The sequence below is a fragment of the Strigops habroptila genome, chromosome 9 (assembly GCF_004027225.2).
Source record: "Strigops habroptila isolate Jane chromosome 9, bStrHab1.2.pri, whole genome shotgun sequence".
NCBI lineage: Eukaryota > Metazoa > Chordata > Aves > Psittaciformes > Psittacidae > Strigops > Strigops habroptila.
The window spans coordinates 26,646,391-26,665,418 of record NC_044285.2 but is presented as its reverse complement, the minus strand read 5'-3'; the positions used below and the strand labels follow the sequence as shown (position 1 = coordinate 26,665,418).

At 37.5% G+C, this 19,028-nt stretch overlaps 1 protein-coding gene across 1 annotated transcript in view; it reads left to right on the top strand.

The window, feature by feature from the left end:
• The window catches only part of LOC115612715 (connector enhancer of kinase suppressor of ras 2-like), a 190,965-nt gene that overhangs the window by 71,252 nt on the left and 100,685 nt on the right, over positions 1-19,028 (top strand). The window contains exons 3-4 of the mRNA XM_030497350.2: positions 14,617-14,819; positions 16,168-16,255. Of these exons, the coding sequence (XP_030353210.1) occupies positions 14,617-14,819; positions 16,168-16,255 (291 nt within the window). The remainder of the gene's footprint in view (positions 1-14,616; positions 14,820-16,167; positions 16,256-19,028) is intronic.

The following is a 19,028-nucleotide window of genomic DNA, read 5'->3' as shown; positions in this document are numbered from 1 at the left end:
TATAAATTTATGAAATAATACTATATATATCAATATATAGTAATGGATTACTATAATCTATAGCAATCCATTACTGTATCTTGTGTCTGGCTGTGTGTCTGGGTAAAATCAGTGGTATTCTATCAATGAATGAATGTTTAATTCCTTTTCATATTATGAGTTACTGTCACTTGCTGGTAGAAAACAGTGCAGAATATGTACAATTAAATTGCATTGCTGCTTACTAGGTCAGCGTAGTAGTAGAAATTAGTGCAAATGAGTAGGTGCCATAATGATATGATACCAAAAACCACACACATGTCCAATGCTGTAGACCAGGGCAAGAGCGAAAATGCTGGCAGAAACCCAATCCAAATGGTGTTGGTATACATTATAATTGGTGTATATTCTACCCGTGTTTTAGTTGGGTGTTAATGGTACATTCATTTTTGGCATTATTTGAATTCTTTTGAGGTTTACATCTGGAAGACAATGGTTTTGTTTATAATTTCAGCCCTTCTGGATGTTCGGTGTCCTCAAGGCTGATGATAATGATCACAATTACTTCTAGGGATAAAGGAATGGACATTTTCCCTGCACAGTGAAAAGTAAAACGTGCATAGTAACATTCTGTTTCGCTTCATGGTTGTTTCTGTTGAAAGCAGCTGCCGTAACATTGCATGTTACAGTGTTGAGTGAATGTTTATTGCTTCTTTTGCTTTGATTTCTGTCTGTTTCAGAAGGAATCCTTTTTTGCCTGGTAGTCTAGTTTGCCAAAACCAGCAAAGAGCAGGAAGGTTTTGTTTTCTTAACCTTGTTCCCCTGCTGCCTTTCTCCAGGACTCTGCATTGCTCTGTGTAAGCTCTCTTGTGTCCCAAGCCACAGACTGGCCAAGATTTGGATGCTTGACTTGTCTGCGGCAATGTGGAGATACCACGCAGTCTCCTTAGGACACTTACCTAGCCTTTGTGGGCTAATTAGAATTGACATATCCAATTAATTCATATGAATTATTGCTTTCCCTAGAATTTCAATGTGAAGTGTATGGAATAGCCTGCTAGTGGCACGTGAATAAATTTTGCAGTAAGGATTCACATTTTCTTTTCTATCTTTTTCTTTCTCAAGGAATTACAAAGAAATATGCTTGTAATGTTTGTGTCCTGTGTCATCTCACACCTCCTAATAAAATATGGTGCTAGCTGTCTACATTTCTTTTGATAACATTACGATGTATTTGATTAAAGCCTTCCACAAAAAGGAATCTTGTGAGAGATTCTTATCAATACTACCACAAACATTAATCTCTGAGATAAAGTAGTGCTTTACACCTTTCTTTTTCCATCTCTGGATGATATTTGTGGGGGACTTCGAGGTGAGAATGCATTTATGTTTTCACAGGGCCTTGAAAAAGCAGGTATTTAATGTTTTGCAAGACTGTGAGCACAGGAATGAGAGCCAAGTGTTGACCACTGTGAAGGAACAAAGCTCTAAGTTGTAATGTGAGAGTTGGTGCAAGCCAGGTTAAACCTTTTAGATCATTCTGGTCTTATAATGACATTTATTCGTTATAATACTAGTAGCAGTGCTGTCATAGAAAAACACTTGTACAAAATGGTCAGCTGTCATAGCCTCTTACTTTAAGAGTCCCTGCTTTTACACAGAATGCCATAGGCCACAGAATATGGCACTGGCATTCTGCATCTCTAGCAAATGTGCTTTTCGGGTAACAGTATTGCAGTACGTGGTGCTTAACACTAAGCAACTGTGTCTTCCTTTTGTGTCAAAGTGGGCATTGGTTTGGCATGTCTTAGCGCTGTATAGCCAAAATGCCTGGATTCATGTAAATGTTTAAAGCAAAACTCCGTACAGGGAAAATTATATGAAAAGTGGCTTAGATAACTGAATCTTGACCAACAGAGTGAGTACCCTCATTTTGAGAGCTATGGAAATGTCTCTGGTTTGGGACAGTGCAGAAACACTGGCCAGATTTGTAAATTTAGTCAGCCATGCTTTGAGATTTGGCTGGGGACTACATTTAAGGTTGGGGTGGGTTTGGGTTTGGTTTTTGTTTTAATTTTGACACATGCATTAAATTTTGGAACTGGTACCACTTCTGTGGTTGAATATAGTGCAGCTCTGACAGTAGGAATTCATTGTTCTCCTGCTCTTTATTGGCTGACGTAAAACAGAATTACTGGTTGTTGATGCAAATCCACGTTAATTTACACGTTGTGTTGAGACATCCACTTGTGCACTGACTTGTAAAAACAGTGTCTCATGTCAGTGGCTTAGACAGTCTTTATCCTTGTTTGACTTCTTCATGCACAAGAAGAGGAAAACTAGCAGTGCTGTTCCAATACTGGTAGCTTTTCAGTTCTATGTTCCGTTGTCTTGCGTGTTATGCATACTTACTAGACCACTACAGATACATGCTTTATAGTAAATGACTTTACTGCTCAAACAATTTCACTGCTGACTTCAAATCATTGTTACAGAAAACATAGTTAGAAATGGCTGACCTGTTCTCATCATGAGAAAAGCATAAAAACACAGATCTTGCAGAGTGTGCTGTGGTTTCTTAAAAATGCCACTAAGCCACCATCTCTTTGTACAAGAGTTAAACTCAGTAATTTCAAGTTTTAAGTTCAGGAATCTCAGTGGTACCTCTTCCATTCTTATCTTTTATTGCAAAGACAGAAATAATACTTCAAGCAGTGTAACTGGAAGGAAAACATTGTTTTTCTGAAATCAGGACTTGCAGCACAGAGGGCTTTTATGCTTTCTGTCAGAAACTAGCATATGGTTTTGGTGTATTACTACGTAACAACACTAAATTGCATACTGTTGCATTAAGCATTTTAATACAAAATTTAAATCCATTAGCCAGCTGAAATCAATAATTGTGACTTGGCATGCTTCATTAAAAGCCTTTACCAAAGCTGTTTGAATTCCCATATATATTTCGGTGTGAGAACCATCAAAATGTGAGTAATTCCAAAAGCAGAGAGGAGGGGCTTTGTCACTGTGCTGCCCATGTCTGCACCAGCTCATCCCTGTGACTTTCTGGGAGAAAATGCACTTGGTCCTTGGGGAGAGGCATGAGCCTGTCAATGAGGTCAATGAGAGGTGCCTGTGGCCTCTGTGGCCTCTGTGGCCAGCTGTGAGGTGGCTCTCCCCAGCTTCCAGAACTTGTGCCATCAGCCTCTCTTAGTGTGCAGGTTACGTGGGGGCACATGAGGAAGGAGATGTGGGAATTAGCAGGACAGATGACTGAAAATCAGGCCTTTTCAGTACCTCACTGAACAGTTTGTTATTCCTTACACTGCAATTTTAAAGCAGTGCGTGTAAGTATCTGTGCATGACTCCTGGTTTGCTAGTATTGCAATAACTTATGCTTGTGGTGTGCCAGCACTGAACACCTTAGAACTAGAGCAATGCAAGCAGTGAAAGATAGTTCATTGACTGAATCCACCTAATGGAATAATGATTCAGGCCTAGGTAATTGCATTAAATATAGAGGTAAGGTATATTAAATTAAAGAGGGTACAGGGTTCTATTTTTGGAACAAAAAGGAAGAATAATGCATAGTATTGCAGGAAGAGATTAACTTTTCCCCATGAAATGAATAAAGTATTATTCCACTACCATAAAAATGATTTATTTTTTTTTAATTACCCAGAACTCAATGATATACAGAAATTTTTGTGGTTTGTTCATGTGTTCGAAGTTTTAAACGTCAAAGAAATTGTTGTCTCTGTAATGGTCCATATGAAATACATTGGTAACTCTTAGTCTTTTAATGAAAATAACTGCATTACTATTTAGGTAGTATTTTAAAAAATTAGGCATGAACATGATTATGAACATTAAAAATTAGCCTTTTTTTTCCCAAGGCTGTAGATTTTTGTCACTGTCAAGGATTACATTTTATGTATTACTTATAGGTTTTATTTGCAAATGCTTCTTTCTCCTGCAGAAAGCAATAGTTCATTGTTTCTTCAGGGTCCCGATTTGAAATGTGTACTGAATGATGCAATGCACATTATATTGCACTGGTAGCACGCACTATACCGCAGCCATTCTCTGTGCGAAGGCAATGCTGGGAGTACGTCAGTGTAAGTCAGGAATGATGACATCTGCCCTATGAAAAATCGCTTTCCTCATTTGCAAGGAGCAGTTTCTTTCATAAATTCCCAGTGAGTTATTTTTCACAGCACTTTGTGTTACAATAGCAATTGCTATAAGCTGCCTGAATTCCTGAGTAATTATCTATGATCAGTTATTGTTATAGATAAAGTCATATGCATGCAAATATACATGTGTATGCACATGCATATTCATGTAATTGTTGACAACTGTGAGCTGCTTGAGCAGGCTTCAACAAATTCATGATAAAAATAAATGTACTTTTTTCATATTCTCATTAATGCCCATTCAGAAGAATCTTGTTACTAATTTAATTTCTGTATGCTTCCCTCTGAATTTTTATGAATATATGTAACATAATTTTCCTGAACTGATACAATTTTTACATGGAACTAGCAAGTCTGCAAGTAGTTAAGCTAAACATCTGACCTAAGTGAAATGGTCAGTGTCGACATTGTATTTCCAAAAGACAAGCCCATAATTTATTATCTGAATTATTCATTCACTACTGTTTAAAATTCTAATTTTGTGTTACGTACTGAATCTCTTATTCTCCATAATCTTGCATTTCTGCCTCGTAATTCATTTTAAGAGGCACTTAAAAAATTGAGAAAATGAGACTTCCTATGAGGAGATGGTTGGTTTTTACACACAACTAGGATTATTATGAAATAAATAGCAAAGTTTAATTGGTCACAAGGTTTTAGTAGCAAATAATGAAGGTTTGTAGTTATTGAACAATGTACTACTACACATGTACAGCTTCATTAGATCTTGCTGTGGATGCCGCACATGAATAATAATCAGAGTACTGGAAAGGTATAGCAAAGGCTTAAGACATTTTGTCTTTGCAGTAAAGCCCATGGAGTTCCCTGGATTAGCAACAGGAAAGTTAAAGAAGAATTTAGGTGTAATTTCAGTGTTTCTGAGAGACTTAAGCATTGGCAGTCGCATGCAGCATGGCACACACTGGGAAACAGCAATTGGAGGCATAGGAACAACTAATGCAGGTGATATTTGGTAATAATTTTTAAAGTTGGCAGATCATCTTCTAATATGTTTTTGGAGGTAATACCTACTGGTCATCCTTTGGTCTTGTTTATTTATCACGGTATCCCCAGTCAGTATGTTCTGCATAGCTTGTTTTCATACACATATGGAAGAGGTCAAGCCATCACAGATGTCTGGCTTACATATGTTTTTTAACTGAATCCATATACAGATCAGTCTTTACTTAATGCTGAAATAAAGTGGTTGGAAACAATTTCTCTTGTGATGAAGAAGCCACAAAATAGACTAAGTTCCCCCATCCTCCTGGGTGTTGCTTCTGTGCATGTCAGGAAAGAAATGCTGCCACAGCTTTATTTTCCTCCTGGTACTTTTTCTCAGAGTTTACATTGAAGCTATTAAACATGCGCAGATATAAGTTTGACAGAGGACAAATGATGTATGGATGGTGTGATACATTCACCATTTTATGTCAGTATGCTTATGAGAAGGCTTCATTATCCCATGCTGCTGTAATATTAAGCTTTAGCTCAAAAAATGTAAGAGAAGATGAAATGCATTTTGAACTGAAGAAATTTTTTTAAATGCAAATTGACTTCCAGGGAATTTAGGCCTAAATTCTTCGTGAAGACAGAGTTGAGCAAAAGGTGTGAATTGAAAGTACAGTGGGAGAGCAGTTAGGAACAGCTCAGAGGGATGCTGCTGAAGTCCATCGAGAAGTAGTTAAAAGCATTCTCTTTCAAATAAGCTGAAGTACTGTTTTAAGCATAGGTTAGGATCAGTCTGATTAGGATTAGCCTGATAGAAATGCTTGTGTATTCTATTTGTTTAACATTGTAGGACATTTTTAAATCCCTGTGCTGTATTTAATGAATTTAATTTTCTCATATCTTTTTGTGGTTTAGATACTTGTACCATAGTAATATATTCTCGGTCTCTCTCCAGAGATAGATATGTATACGTACATAAACAGAAACATTAAGATGTTCCAGTTTATTCAAGCTTACCTAATTAGGGTATTTGGATATTACACAATCTAAGTCACATTGACTTCATTAGGATTAAGCAGACCAAGAAGGGCTTTACACTGTTTGTTCAGAGATCTGTAGCAAAAGCTACAATGTAAAAGCTACTTAAAAAAATGTTTAGGCAGGAGATAAGAACACTGGTTAATTCTTGATTGTCTTGACTATTTCGTAATAGAAACCAGTATACAGTGCAAATTTAGCCCGGGTCAGGCCTTGTCATAATCAATGACCATTCTGAGATCCATTAACAACAAACCTGCACACTATGTCTGAGTCTTCTCTTGATCATCTTTTATCCATAGTCACTTCAAGGTCCAGTCTCTCCATGTTTTCTTCATGTTTTCAGAGAGGTATCTGCAGGGATATAACCTCATCTTCTGCTTTTCTCCAATTCCGTTCCTCTTACCAGGTGTCCAGTCATTTGACTCTTAACGCTTAAACATAAATTTAACAATTGATTTAAATACCATATACTGAAAAAACCTGTTTCAGAGGCTGGTCTGCATTATTTTTGAGTCTGATTGTTAAAGGACAGACTCTTATCTTTCTAATTCTTATCTAAAATCAGAAACACATGGCTTTTTCAATAAAATACTTTTCAAGGCACCTTAATGATGCTCGATTACATTTATATATATCAATTAAAATGGAAATGCTAAAGCTTCTTCTGGAAGTAAAAGATATAATGCAGATGTTGAGTTTTTAAACAAGATTAAAATATTTAATCTTAGCACTGTATCTACTTAATGTGTCTATTTACAAGATAATAGGAAGGCATAGGAAGTGCTTAGAAGCACTGTGACAAGTTCCAAATTATAGACTCAGGAGACAAGAACAAGTTGTGACACAATTTGCTTCTGGAAGGTGGGATAATTATAATGGAAGGGAGCCCAAGGGGGAGGAAAGCTGCACATAGGAAAGAATCGAGGTGTTTCAGATAATACACGCTAATTTGTATTATGATGTTGTATATTTGCATAGTATTACCATAGTTATTAATAAAATGCAGACTTTGATTTTTATGAAATCTCATTGTCTTCTGTGCCTATAAACTCAGTTATAATACTGCAGTTTAACTGTTTTAATAAAGTGATAGCCAAACGTTATTAAAGGTAGTGAGAGTGATGGTTTTTATTATGTAGCATTGCTAATTTACTGATTTAGAACAAGAAGAGCTTTTAAAGTAGAAGTTGAAACAAATTTGGGCACTGCTGTACTTGAACTGCAGTCTCCAGCCATTAGGATGAAATGTATTATCTTAATACATTTGTAGTTTGCAGAACAACAGGGGCTAGAATTTTATGTATCTTTAAAATCTTATCAATTATTGAGTATTTCAGTTTAAGTAGCACATACCCAAAAAAGCCTTCTATTTTTTAACTTTCCCTGAGGCAGAGAAAAGCAGATTTATTTAGTAAACAAGGCTTCTTTTGGAATTTGAGAAATTCATCTTGGTTAATATCAAAATAGGTATAATTTTGAGTGTTAATATACTTTTGGTGTGCAGTACAACATCTCCTTGCTATAAAGTAACTGGGATGACCATTACAATAGTAATTCCACTGGATAGTTACTACAGGCAGATAAGTTAAACTGTGCAGAAGTGGGGGTTTGTGATAAGACGCTGTGAGATTCAGTCACACCGGGTTGAGTTAGCTCTCATTCAGAGGCCTCATTCTTCTGCTCACAGAGTATGTGGTTATGATGAACATTACCCTGTTAAAACCCTACTATGCAGTGACAAGTCTGACACTATATGAATGACATCTGAGACAGAGTTTCCTGATAAAACTTACACCATTTCTTTGATTTGACACTAACCTAGTTATTTTAGCACTTTATCTGAAGTCCACAATATTTAAAGTGGGTCATATTCTGTGGATCCAAGGTTTAACACATACTTTTGATTTAGTATTTTCAATTGTATAGTGAAATGTGTTTCTTTGTTCAGATAATTTCAAATGAAGAACCTTTGTGATTTACATGAAAAATTCAATTTACCTCCTTCACATTGCTATTCATATAAAGGATATTCCACTTGGAAATTCTTTTTAAAGTGGAAGATGACACACCTGGTGGAAATGCACTGCCTCGTAAATTGCGACTTCATCCTATTCTGAGAATTTCAGGTTTAAGTTGTATCATAAAAATAGCACCATAAAATTTTAACTGATGTACCTGATGAAATCACAGAAATGTTTAGAGACAAGAATAAGGTTTCTGCTGTGTTTGCTGTTAGGCTCTTAGCCTTTAACAACACACCTCCAGACAGGAAAATAAAGAAAGAAAATGTGTTTTGATTGTTTTCATTCTATATGTGTCAGAACTATTTAGGCTAAAATCGCACTGTATGATTATTTTGGATTTTTGCTTTTATTAAAGAGGCTGTTTGCCTGGTTTTATTCAGTCAGTGCTAAATGACTGTATTCTGTCACAAGCACCATAACATTCATTGCAAAGATATGGCCTTTGCAGGAGCAGCATACACAGCGAGGTAGACAGCAGGGAGTTGCGGGATCCCATCTGGCATGTCATGTTTTCCCAAAGGAGATTCTAAAAGCCCAGAGCTGCCTTAGGGAATTCTGTTTCCTTGTCATCTCGGAGCCCTGTGCTCAACCGTGCCCCTGGGAGACGGGTGGTAAAGGCCTCGTGCTGTCCTTATCAGGGCTGTGAATGCAGGTCCCTGGGACCAGGAAGGCTGGCAGGCAAGCAGGGACCAGGCCTGCTTTCCTGGCAGAGCAGAGGCAGAGCATCCCTGCAGAGCTGCATCCGATGTAGGAAGTCCACAATAGCTTAAAGTCAATTTGTGCATAATCAGAGAACAGGTCGAAGACCAGTGTGTAGTGGGGGAGATACATCTGAAGATTGAGCTTTTAAATTAATCTCCTAATCCAGCCCATTGTACAGTGGTGCTGGCACTTGGGAAGAGGGCATGGCAGCATCTTTCTGTGGCAGTTCACAAATACATCCAGCTTCAAGCAACCAGGAAGGTGAGGCCTGAGGAGTAGCAGAGCGTGCCATGAGTCCAGATGTGCTGCTTTCAGGGTGGAGTGGGGTGGGAGCAGCCTGCTGTGCCAGCGCGGTTGTGTGCTGGGGCAAGCTGGTGCTGAGGGGCAAAGGCAGAGCTGCTGCATGGGTTTGTTAATGGTCCTGAGCTTCCATCTGAAACAGAGACCTGCAGCAATGGCTACCACAGTTGGACTGGACTCATAAATTGTGGGGATTCCTTAGGTTTGTGCATGAAACACAAAAATGGGAGTGTAGCACAACATTTAGGTTGTGGTATTTTAAATGCCTTAAAGCAGTGAATTTCATGTAAGATGCTTGAAATTCTGCCAGGGCTGTTTCCTTTAATCTCCTCGGTCAGATCTGTGGCTCCGCACTTCCATTTCTCTGAACCTTACATTTCAGTGAAAATGGGAACGTTCTCAAAATATCACCTACAGAAAAAGCTGTATATGCATCCATGTGTTTATACATATTTACTCATAAATTACATTGACTACTTACATGAATGGCAACATCAAGAAAAATTACTATAATTAAAAATAACTCTGGCTTTGAGGTAGGTTAAAGTCATTACTTATTCAGTATAAATTATGTAGCTAAAATTATATCCTGTGTCAAATAAATTTTGATGTGCACACATTTTTTACCTCTCTATGACACATTATAGCAAAGCAGTATTGTTATATTAGTACTTTTAAGTATATAATGCTGGGGTAGGGTGTCCACAGAAGAGATAAACTCTTATATTGCAGGTATTTCTTGCTCTGCTTTTGATATTCAGGCGTTTACAAAAAATTGATTACTACTCATCCTTTTTTCTTTCCATTGTACTTGTTATTTTTTAATTTAATGTTTGCTACAATAATTTGGACTATTTTAGTAGCTAAAATTTTATTCACATAAAGTACTCATCTGTGATGTTCTTACATACCTGCCATAAGGTATGAAAACACCCTATGCTACAGCTGAAGACTATTCCTCATTCCACTTCTTTGAATATGTAAAAACCACAGGTATTGTATTGGCAGATGGATAAAAAATATTCTCAGTTTTCCCAGTGTCTTCTAAAAATGGAACTTCAAACCAGAATGTATGTACAAAACAGGCAGAGTTTTTACTTGAACTTGCAATACAGGCACAGAACAGGAGGATACATGTCAAACTGTATTTAGCTATTTCTGCATTTCAGATTTATGATGCAAAAAGGAAGAAATATCTGTTTGGAGACAGATACCCTGTTTTTCAATTTCCAATATGCATTTTTAACTATATGGAATATTCAACAACTTATCTCTTACATCATCCCTGACGCTCTGTCAGCACTTTGTTCAGCTGCATAAGCCCTGGAGCAATCTGCCCTGTCTTTTCTGTCTCACCACCCTACAATAACCCGAATCACTAGGAACACTGGAACAGGCATCTCAAACCGAACAGGAGAGGGGAGCTGGGGGTATGGCAGGAATCCTCACTGGCAATCTGAAAATCAGAGAATTAGAGAATGAGATTGCTGACATTGAAAACTGTGTTTTCCAGATGGCAAGCAGACTTGTCCTTAAACTCAAGTCTCATTAACAAGTGTCACTTTCAGCACAGCTTCATCTTGGTGTTATTCTTCTATAATAAACTTTTCTGGCTCTCATCTCATTTTCGTTTCATTTCTACCTCTTGAAATTCTTTTCAACTTCTGTCATTGAACGAGGCATTAAGAATTGCTGAGCTCTAACCTAAAGTACACTACTGCATCAGTCTGAACAAATCAGATAACCTCTAGGTGACTCTCTTTATTTAGTATGAAGGTAATAATGCTATCATATATTATACTCCGTGAATATACAGAATTTCTCGCTGTTTGAACAGTGCTTTTATGTGAAGAAGCTTGAGTAAACATTTCATAGATTTACCAATTTACCAGTCATGTCTTCCTTTGTTCAAGATGTCATTACTTTGGCCCTGGCCTCCCAGTTTCCCTTTCTGCAGTGTGCTTGTCAGGCCCTTTGGCTGAAATGCAGCGTGGTCGCCTTCAGTCCATGTTCTGTTCTCACTAAGCAGTTTTGTAATTCAGATTCAGTAATAATTTGACAACCTGTATGACTCTGTAGTTCTAGACAGACAGTGTTTGGGCTTGCTTTAATAGTCCGTATTTGTTCTCTAAACCTGTATGACCATTTCCACAAATCAAGTAAAGAAAAATTGGTAAAAATGACAGTGCAACAGGGAATGGATCAAACCTTGCTTGGGTTTTTTTCCCCTGCTCTTGGTATAAAAAATAATCCTGCCTATGCTAATGGCACCCTCTTGTCCCTTTTAGAGGCTTTTCCCTTTTTTTTTCTTTCCTTTTAAACCAGAAATTATATCTAGGATTTACTGTGCAAGAAAGAAATCACCTGCCAGGAGACAGAATTTTACAGGCTCAGGAGCATCATTTCTGTGGTGCATCTCACAATAATAGCACATATTTAACACAGCAAGAGCAGAATATGTGGCTGTGAAACTGAAGGCTGATAGAGTAGCTTGGGTAATGAGTCAGTCTGGCAGGTTTGAGCCTATCTCAGTTATCATCATGCAGATGAGATGCCTACAGGAACTGAAAGTGATCCGGATACTTGCAGTGTCACGCATACAGAACAAGGCTACCCACCTACTTACTCGTTATCATAAACTGCAACTCTTCCAAGTGTGCTTCCAAGTGCATTCACAGAATCCAAATCGATGCAGTTCACATCTGTGTGCACCCGCTTGCCTGCTCTTTTTTCCTCTGGAACAATCTCTTTTATATCATGTCACCTTGGTTGCTGATGAAGGAAGGTGCACTGGAGAGAGAAACGTGCAGCTAAGAGGTGAACTGAGTGCTGAGAGTCAGGATGAGGTGCTTGGAGGTGCCACTTGTGAGGATTATTACTGACTTTCTCCCATTTATAGTCGATTATGGTTGTTTTATTTTAAAATGAAGACCTTGGATTTAAGGCAAGCTTAAACGTAGAGCAATATAATGTTTGTCTTCTACAGAGATACTGATTCATTCTTATTTTTTGTAATATTTTTATCTTTTCCCTTTTATTGTGGCTCGTGAAGTCTCAGCTAAACCACCCACTTGCATCAGCACTTCTACTGTGCTGAAAATTTTCCTTTCATCTTCTGATCATCTTTACGGACATACTTTATCTGTGCTTTGCTATATTTTGAATTTTATATTGACAGTAATTGAGGTTGCCATCAGCATGTAATTAATAAACTTACAGACAAAACAACAAACTTGTTCACTAGGTGGATTTCCTCAAACACGTTTTCTGTTCAACTCTGCATGTTTTCTACTGACTTGAGAAGATCACTCCAGTTGCTTACTACTCGGTAGCATCTAGCATACTTTGTGGCTTTTATAGCTTCACTGGCCAGTCTGTTTACATTTCTGCTTAGCTTTTCTGGACAGTAAGCTGGCAGGTTTCCAAAGCTTTTATGCAACAGTGAATTATTGGAAGAAATATTTTCTGCTTGTTTCCACAGGGATAAGCAAAGTTGGACTTGCAAATAAAACCAGGAGGATCTGGTTTAGCATCTTTGTAATGTGTTGTTGAGTGTGCAGAATCAAACTCTCTCCGAGGGGAAACCAAGCACTGCCTAGTTGGTAGCTAGTCAGTAAAGGTATCCTGATATGTCCACTTAGTCATCATCTTGGCACAAGGAGAAGTCTGAGAGAAAAATAGAGCAAGGGAAGGAATTCCTTCAGTGCTTCAATAAGAGAAAGATTTGCTACAAATATGAAACAGATGGCATACTAATATCAAATACAACTTGCTTTTTAACTTTAAACTTTTACAAAATAGAATTACTTACTTTAGTGATGCTGACTAACTGCACGGTGTTTATCCTGGAAAAAAGATGAAGAGAATTGTTCTCATCTGTAGCTAAACAGCTGCAACTTCTGGTTGTTTCACTGTTCAGTCTTAAACTGGATGCTTTCAAACCTCATTGACTGATTGTGATGCTTTAGGCATGATACGTATATGACAAATAAATTAATTCTGCCCCTAGTATTTAAAGCTATTTTAAAATTGGAGTTCTTTGCAGAACTAACTCTGATAGCAAAGTGTTTCCATTCCTTGTAGGTTGCCTTCCAAGCTAGAGGCAGGGACTTGATTTATTTTTCAGTGCAAACTTTAAGCAGGAGAACGGCTGGCAGAGAAAGCATGGTCCTAAGTACCAGCTGTAAGTGGTCCAAATAACTTTACCAAACGCTTGTTTGTATTTTCTCTGACTTCCATCCAATCCCATTTCATAAGCTTGTTACTGGTCAATGCATTTTCCTTTTTTTGGTGTTGGAAATTATGATTTCTAGTACAAGTGTCCGTATTAGTATCCATCAAGATTGTACGTTGTTTGCAGTTCTTAATTTTCTGTTTTGAGGAACAAGTTTAGGCAAGAAAAGTAACATGATATTCATGATCAGTCATCCTCTGTAACATAAACATATTTGAAATTAACAGTGGGCAATCAGATCAGACTCTGAGAGCTGATTTTGTTTAAATGCTCATTAAATTCTTTCATATGCTACATCCTGTTGTGGCAGCAAGAAAGCTGTGTTAATTCAGTGTGGTTCAGACTTTCTAGGTGAATCTGAGTGAAGTATTTAATGTATTTGAGCTGAGGTATCTTTGTGCTTGTTACCTGGGTCTAAGTGGGGAATTGGCTTGATGATAAAAGAACAGAGACATTGATGAAGGAATGTGGATAAAGGGAAAAGAGACTTGTGTGTGGAAAACTTTACTTAGGTACAACACCCTCCCCCACTCCCCATCAGAACTGGAACAGTGGAAGAAGATCCATTAAGAAGTATTAAATATGAAGACCCTGTCAGTGGCTGAAGTGTCTGGACACTAACAGCTGTTACAACATGCCTGCTCTTTTCTCAGATTCTCCCCTGTGCAGTCACTTGACACAGGAGTATCATGTCTTTGCTGTGACCTGATTTGACTGTTCCCATATTACATTACATATGGGACAGCTGCTCACCAACAATAGCAGGGTTCAGGAATTTTCCTGTAAAAGCATAAGTGAAAGAGAAGTTCTGCTGAGGCTAAGTCATTATAAGTTAGTGGAGGCACTGACACAATCAGTGAGTGAGATCCAGTGCAGTGGGACTGCTAAACACCTGCTAAATTTACTATACACCTCATGGTTGGCTAACACTGAACCATAGCAGGTAGGGGATGGTGGACTGACTCATCCCTGCTTTTTGAAAATGGGAAGGACCTTCAGACTCAGCATATGGGGATTGCTTTTGCCTTCTCTTGGTGACTTACCTGGACCAATGGGTTTGGGGAAACCAGGCATCCATAAGTCCCCTAGCCTTTCAGCCAATACCATTCAGAATGTTTAACCTCCCGGTTTTGTTCACATAGCTGACAATGCACTATTTCATTTCATTGCGTATCTTCTTCTTTCCCCTCAGAATTATGGTTTGGAGACTGAAAACCTGAGAACTCTGTCTCACAAGCTGAATGCCTCAGCCAAAAATCTTCAGAACTTTATAACGGGTAGAAGGAGGAGTGGCCATTATGATGGCAGGGCCTCCAGACGACTGCCAAATGATTTTCTTACCTCTGTAGTTGACCTGATTGGTGCTGCCAAGAACTTATTAGCCTGGCTGGACAGGTAATTTACTATTCCTTGATCTTTTATGCATAAGAATAATTTTTTGAGTTGTTTTGTATTTGTTCTTTCTTTTTCTCATGTACTCTTATATTTTAAGATTAAAATGGCAGTTCTGGAATTCTAGCTCAAAATTTTGTTTTGCAAATTTCTCAAATGTAGGAGGAAAAAGTGTAGTACCCTTTTCTGTCAGGAGGGTGTTAAAGTTTTCTCTAGTTACTTTTTCAGATCCCTTCAGTCTGATGGTATTTTGTGTGAAATGAATACTTTAGTCCTATTCCAAGTTGACATCTCACTGCCACAAGAGGCAACGCCATGGGTAATTCCAGAAAGAAGGGCAAGGAAGAAAAGATTGTAGAGTTTGAACTGTCCTTCAGCCATTGAAGAGACAACAAAAAGCTGGAATTGAGCAAATTAATTAAGAATATTCAAAATAAATTATAGTACAGGCTTAGTCTGAAAATTAGTTTTTCTTATTAGAGTTGTTATCAAGAGTAGGATTGATGTGTTAGATACAGTTGTGGTGTTTGTTAGTTAATGCTCAACAATCAACCACTGTTGGTTTTTTTTCATTTACAAGTTCAGAATTTCATTAAAAGTATCTCTCTGAATAAATGCAGTTAAAATTTTGATGGTGGAAAGACAGAAACCAAAACACAAACTAGCATCAGAGCACTTATGTTGTATTTCTCTTTCTTCAGAGTTATAGCAACAGATAGTTTTATCTTGAATCTGAATGCTCTTGAATGTATAAATGGCACCTTAGAAATTACAGTGAGAGTGAATCACCCTGCTTTTCAGGATTTGTATAATCCTGGTGACATTTTTCTAACCTAATGCCAGCAGTCATATTCTCTTGGGCTATGACCCTCTCAGTTCTTATGAATTCAAATGGGACCAGATTCAGCTAGAATTTGGAAAGCCTGAAGAAAATCCGAGTGTGCAGGAAGCTGTTAGTGACAAAGTAAGCATTACTTTGCTCTGTTAATTAAGGTGCTAACTGCTGCTGAAGAGTGGTGTCATATTAGAAAAGCTGTCTTTGTAATGAGCTGTAGAGAGGAAATCTGGACTATTGACAATTTTTGGGGAGCTCCTATTTCCACTTGCAACAAGAACGATAACTTCTGATTTTCTGACCGGAATCCAGTTTACACTTTCCTGCCTACCTTGTTTTTTGTTTCAAAGGTGTATTTTACAAAAGTCGTGTAACTTGCTCCTGCAGATTGTCATGATTAGGTGTTTCATATTTCTGTGGTGTAGAATTTCTCTCTATATTACATATGACTGCTTATGCTGTGAACAGGAGGTATAATCCTTAACTCTGTATTAACCTATCCTTCCTTTGTGACAGGTCTCCATTTGTCAGTGTGACAGAATACTCACTGCTGAAAAACAACATCGTTCAACTGTGCCTGGAACTTACAACCATTGTGCAACAGGTAGGAGTGGTTATCTTCCACTCTTGAGTCCTCCTCATTCTGATGCTTAAAAATTGCAGTAGTAAAAACATTGCTAAGCTTTTGCTTCACCAGAAAAATTGTTTTAGCATTACATCTCTGTTCTTTGCATATTCTCTTTCTCTGGAAGTGCTGGGAAGATTTCATGTCAGGTTGTCTGCCACCATGCAAGTGTTAAACAAAAGAACAAAGCCACAGTGGGAAACAGCATAACTACTGCTAACAGTTTATTACAGGTTAAAATATGAATGATCAAAATTCTTTCAGGGACAAGTTCTTAGAATGCATACAAATATATGTATTTGTACTGTGGCTTGTTCAATTAAAGGAGACCTAGTTACCTGAAAGTTGTTTAGTGATTAACATGAAATATTCATAACATTGAGCAAACCAAATATGGAACGGATAATGGTAGTAGTGTTATCATCACTGACATTCATTAATTAATTTTAATATAGTACTGTCCACGGGTACCTAAAATTAATCTGGTTTGTAGTACTACAGAATATACAAATAATAATAGCCTCTAACTGTGTTTGCCCGTGAAGACAAGAGGTGACGCACAGGTACAGAAACACTAAGTGGAAACTGGTTTTACAAATATTTACAGTGAGCTTCTCTTGTGAGTAGATGAAAAGTATTGATGAGAAAAAACAGTGTTACTGGAATATGTGGAGAGGTTAAAGAACAGGCAGGGCTGTCTTGGAATGAAGCAAAAGAGAAAGATGAAAGTTTTGTAGGAAGTAAAGCAAGAAGAAAGCTTAGTTAAAGCTGTAGTTTCATAAGCACTGTCTAAAAAACTGGCCAGTCAACTGGCCCTGCTTTCAACTTAACAATGAAGGAGAGAGTAGCAGCATTCCGCAAACTCTTTTTTCTTTTCTTTTCCCCCTCTTCAATTTCATTTTAGTTCTTGGAAAAAAGAATTAAGGCTGATAAATATCAATCTTTGTATTTTACACTATTCCCCTTAATTCATAATATTCAGCTTTATTCTTTTTAGAAGTTTTGTCCTCTATGCATTTTTACAGTGCAAAACAAAGATCCTTTTTCTGTTTTCTTGGTTTAAAAATTCCTATGTAGGCATTTAATTATTTATGTATCTTTATTAAGCTTTCTCTTACAAGGTGTTTATAGCACTAGGCTATTTTTGATTTAGGGACCAAGCAAAATGAACTTCGCTACAGTATAAAAAGTTTGGATTCTGATTCTGCCCTTCAGCTGATATTGCGCTTTGTGTGAGTTTGATTTTTCCCTGTGGTCTAGGTGAGAACAGTATACTTTTGAATTGCTGTCTCCCTTTCTGTCGTTCATTTCACTGGTTTTGGCAGATTCAGTTCTGCTTTGCCAGCAATAGTTTGGTAGTTTGGTTGGCTTTTTTTCCAAGTCTTCAACACCACTCCCAAAGCTCTCCTCCTTTTGACAGCATAAAAGCAATCTATCTTTTAGCATAAACTCCAAGACATTCCAAGACGAAAAACGTTTAGTTAGTTCTTCAGGTCTGTTACAAATCAAGTTTTGTCTTTTCCTTAGGTTGTTTGATAGTCATATGTCAAGACCTTTTTACAGTAATTTAGCAACTAGAAAGAGTAATAAAACCCAAAATCACTGGTAGGGATAATGTTTTGATGTTACTAAATCTGAGGAAAATTGATCTTAATGTGTGAAAGCAGAAGTGTCTCACCTAACCCAGAATTTCAGTCTTAACTGAAATTAGGCTAAAATATGAATTGAAAGGTGGAACTAATAGAAACCTGGATCTCTGATCCTTTCAGGTATTCTTTGTTTCATGAATAATATAAATTTTAGATATCTAATTTGGTCAGTGTGAAAGTGGCAGTCAGGGCTTTGCATTTGGCACACTGTGGAATGCCTTCAATCTGATGATTTTTTTTGTGCAAAATTAACATGCTTTTGTGCTTAACTTACAGCTGCCACTCAAGGTGAACTTCCTTCTGAATAGAGGCCATTGCTACGTAACCTTAGTTTAATATAGACACTGCTTATGAAGCTTCTTGCTGGGATGTACTGTATGTATCTGAATGACATACTCCTAGCTCTAATCAGGAAGTATTTTTTAGCTTTTAGGTCATATTCTTCGTCTGTATGAGTGTGAAGATGAGATCTTAATTTGAAATTTAAACTAAACATGAACTGCAGTGCTGGGTATTAATATTTACATACCACATAAATGCTATGATGAATAAGCAGTCACTTGCTTTCTATAAACACTGTTTTCTCATATTGGTTATAAGAACACTGATCTTTATTCTCTAGTTTTAGGGGAGTTTTGTACCTGTCCATTTATGCTTGGGATTGTACTTTACTCAGTTTACTTCTCTCTCACAATATCACCTTCACTAGAATAAGTAGGGAAACTATAAAAGAACAGCATTATGCAGAAAGCTGCAGGCACATCCTGATTTTGAGGTGTGATGTCCCATCAAAATGATGACAATGTGCAAAAAAAGCATGTTAGAACAGAGTATTGAAATGTTTGAGCTGCTGACTTCATTCTGAAGTGTAACTCAACTCTAGCTTCAAGGTAGACTAGCTCTCCTTTTTGCTCTGAAAATGAATCCACCAGACTCACTTAACTGAATTTGGATTTGGTCATGCTCTGGTGCCAAGGTTACCCTGGGGGAAAGATAACTGGAATAACTGGGTAGGAACAGGTTTGGAATTTTGTTCATAAAATGTAGACACTGGTTAATTTTTCATTGAGTAGAAAGAGTTCACTTGTTCTAGTGGAAATTGG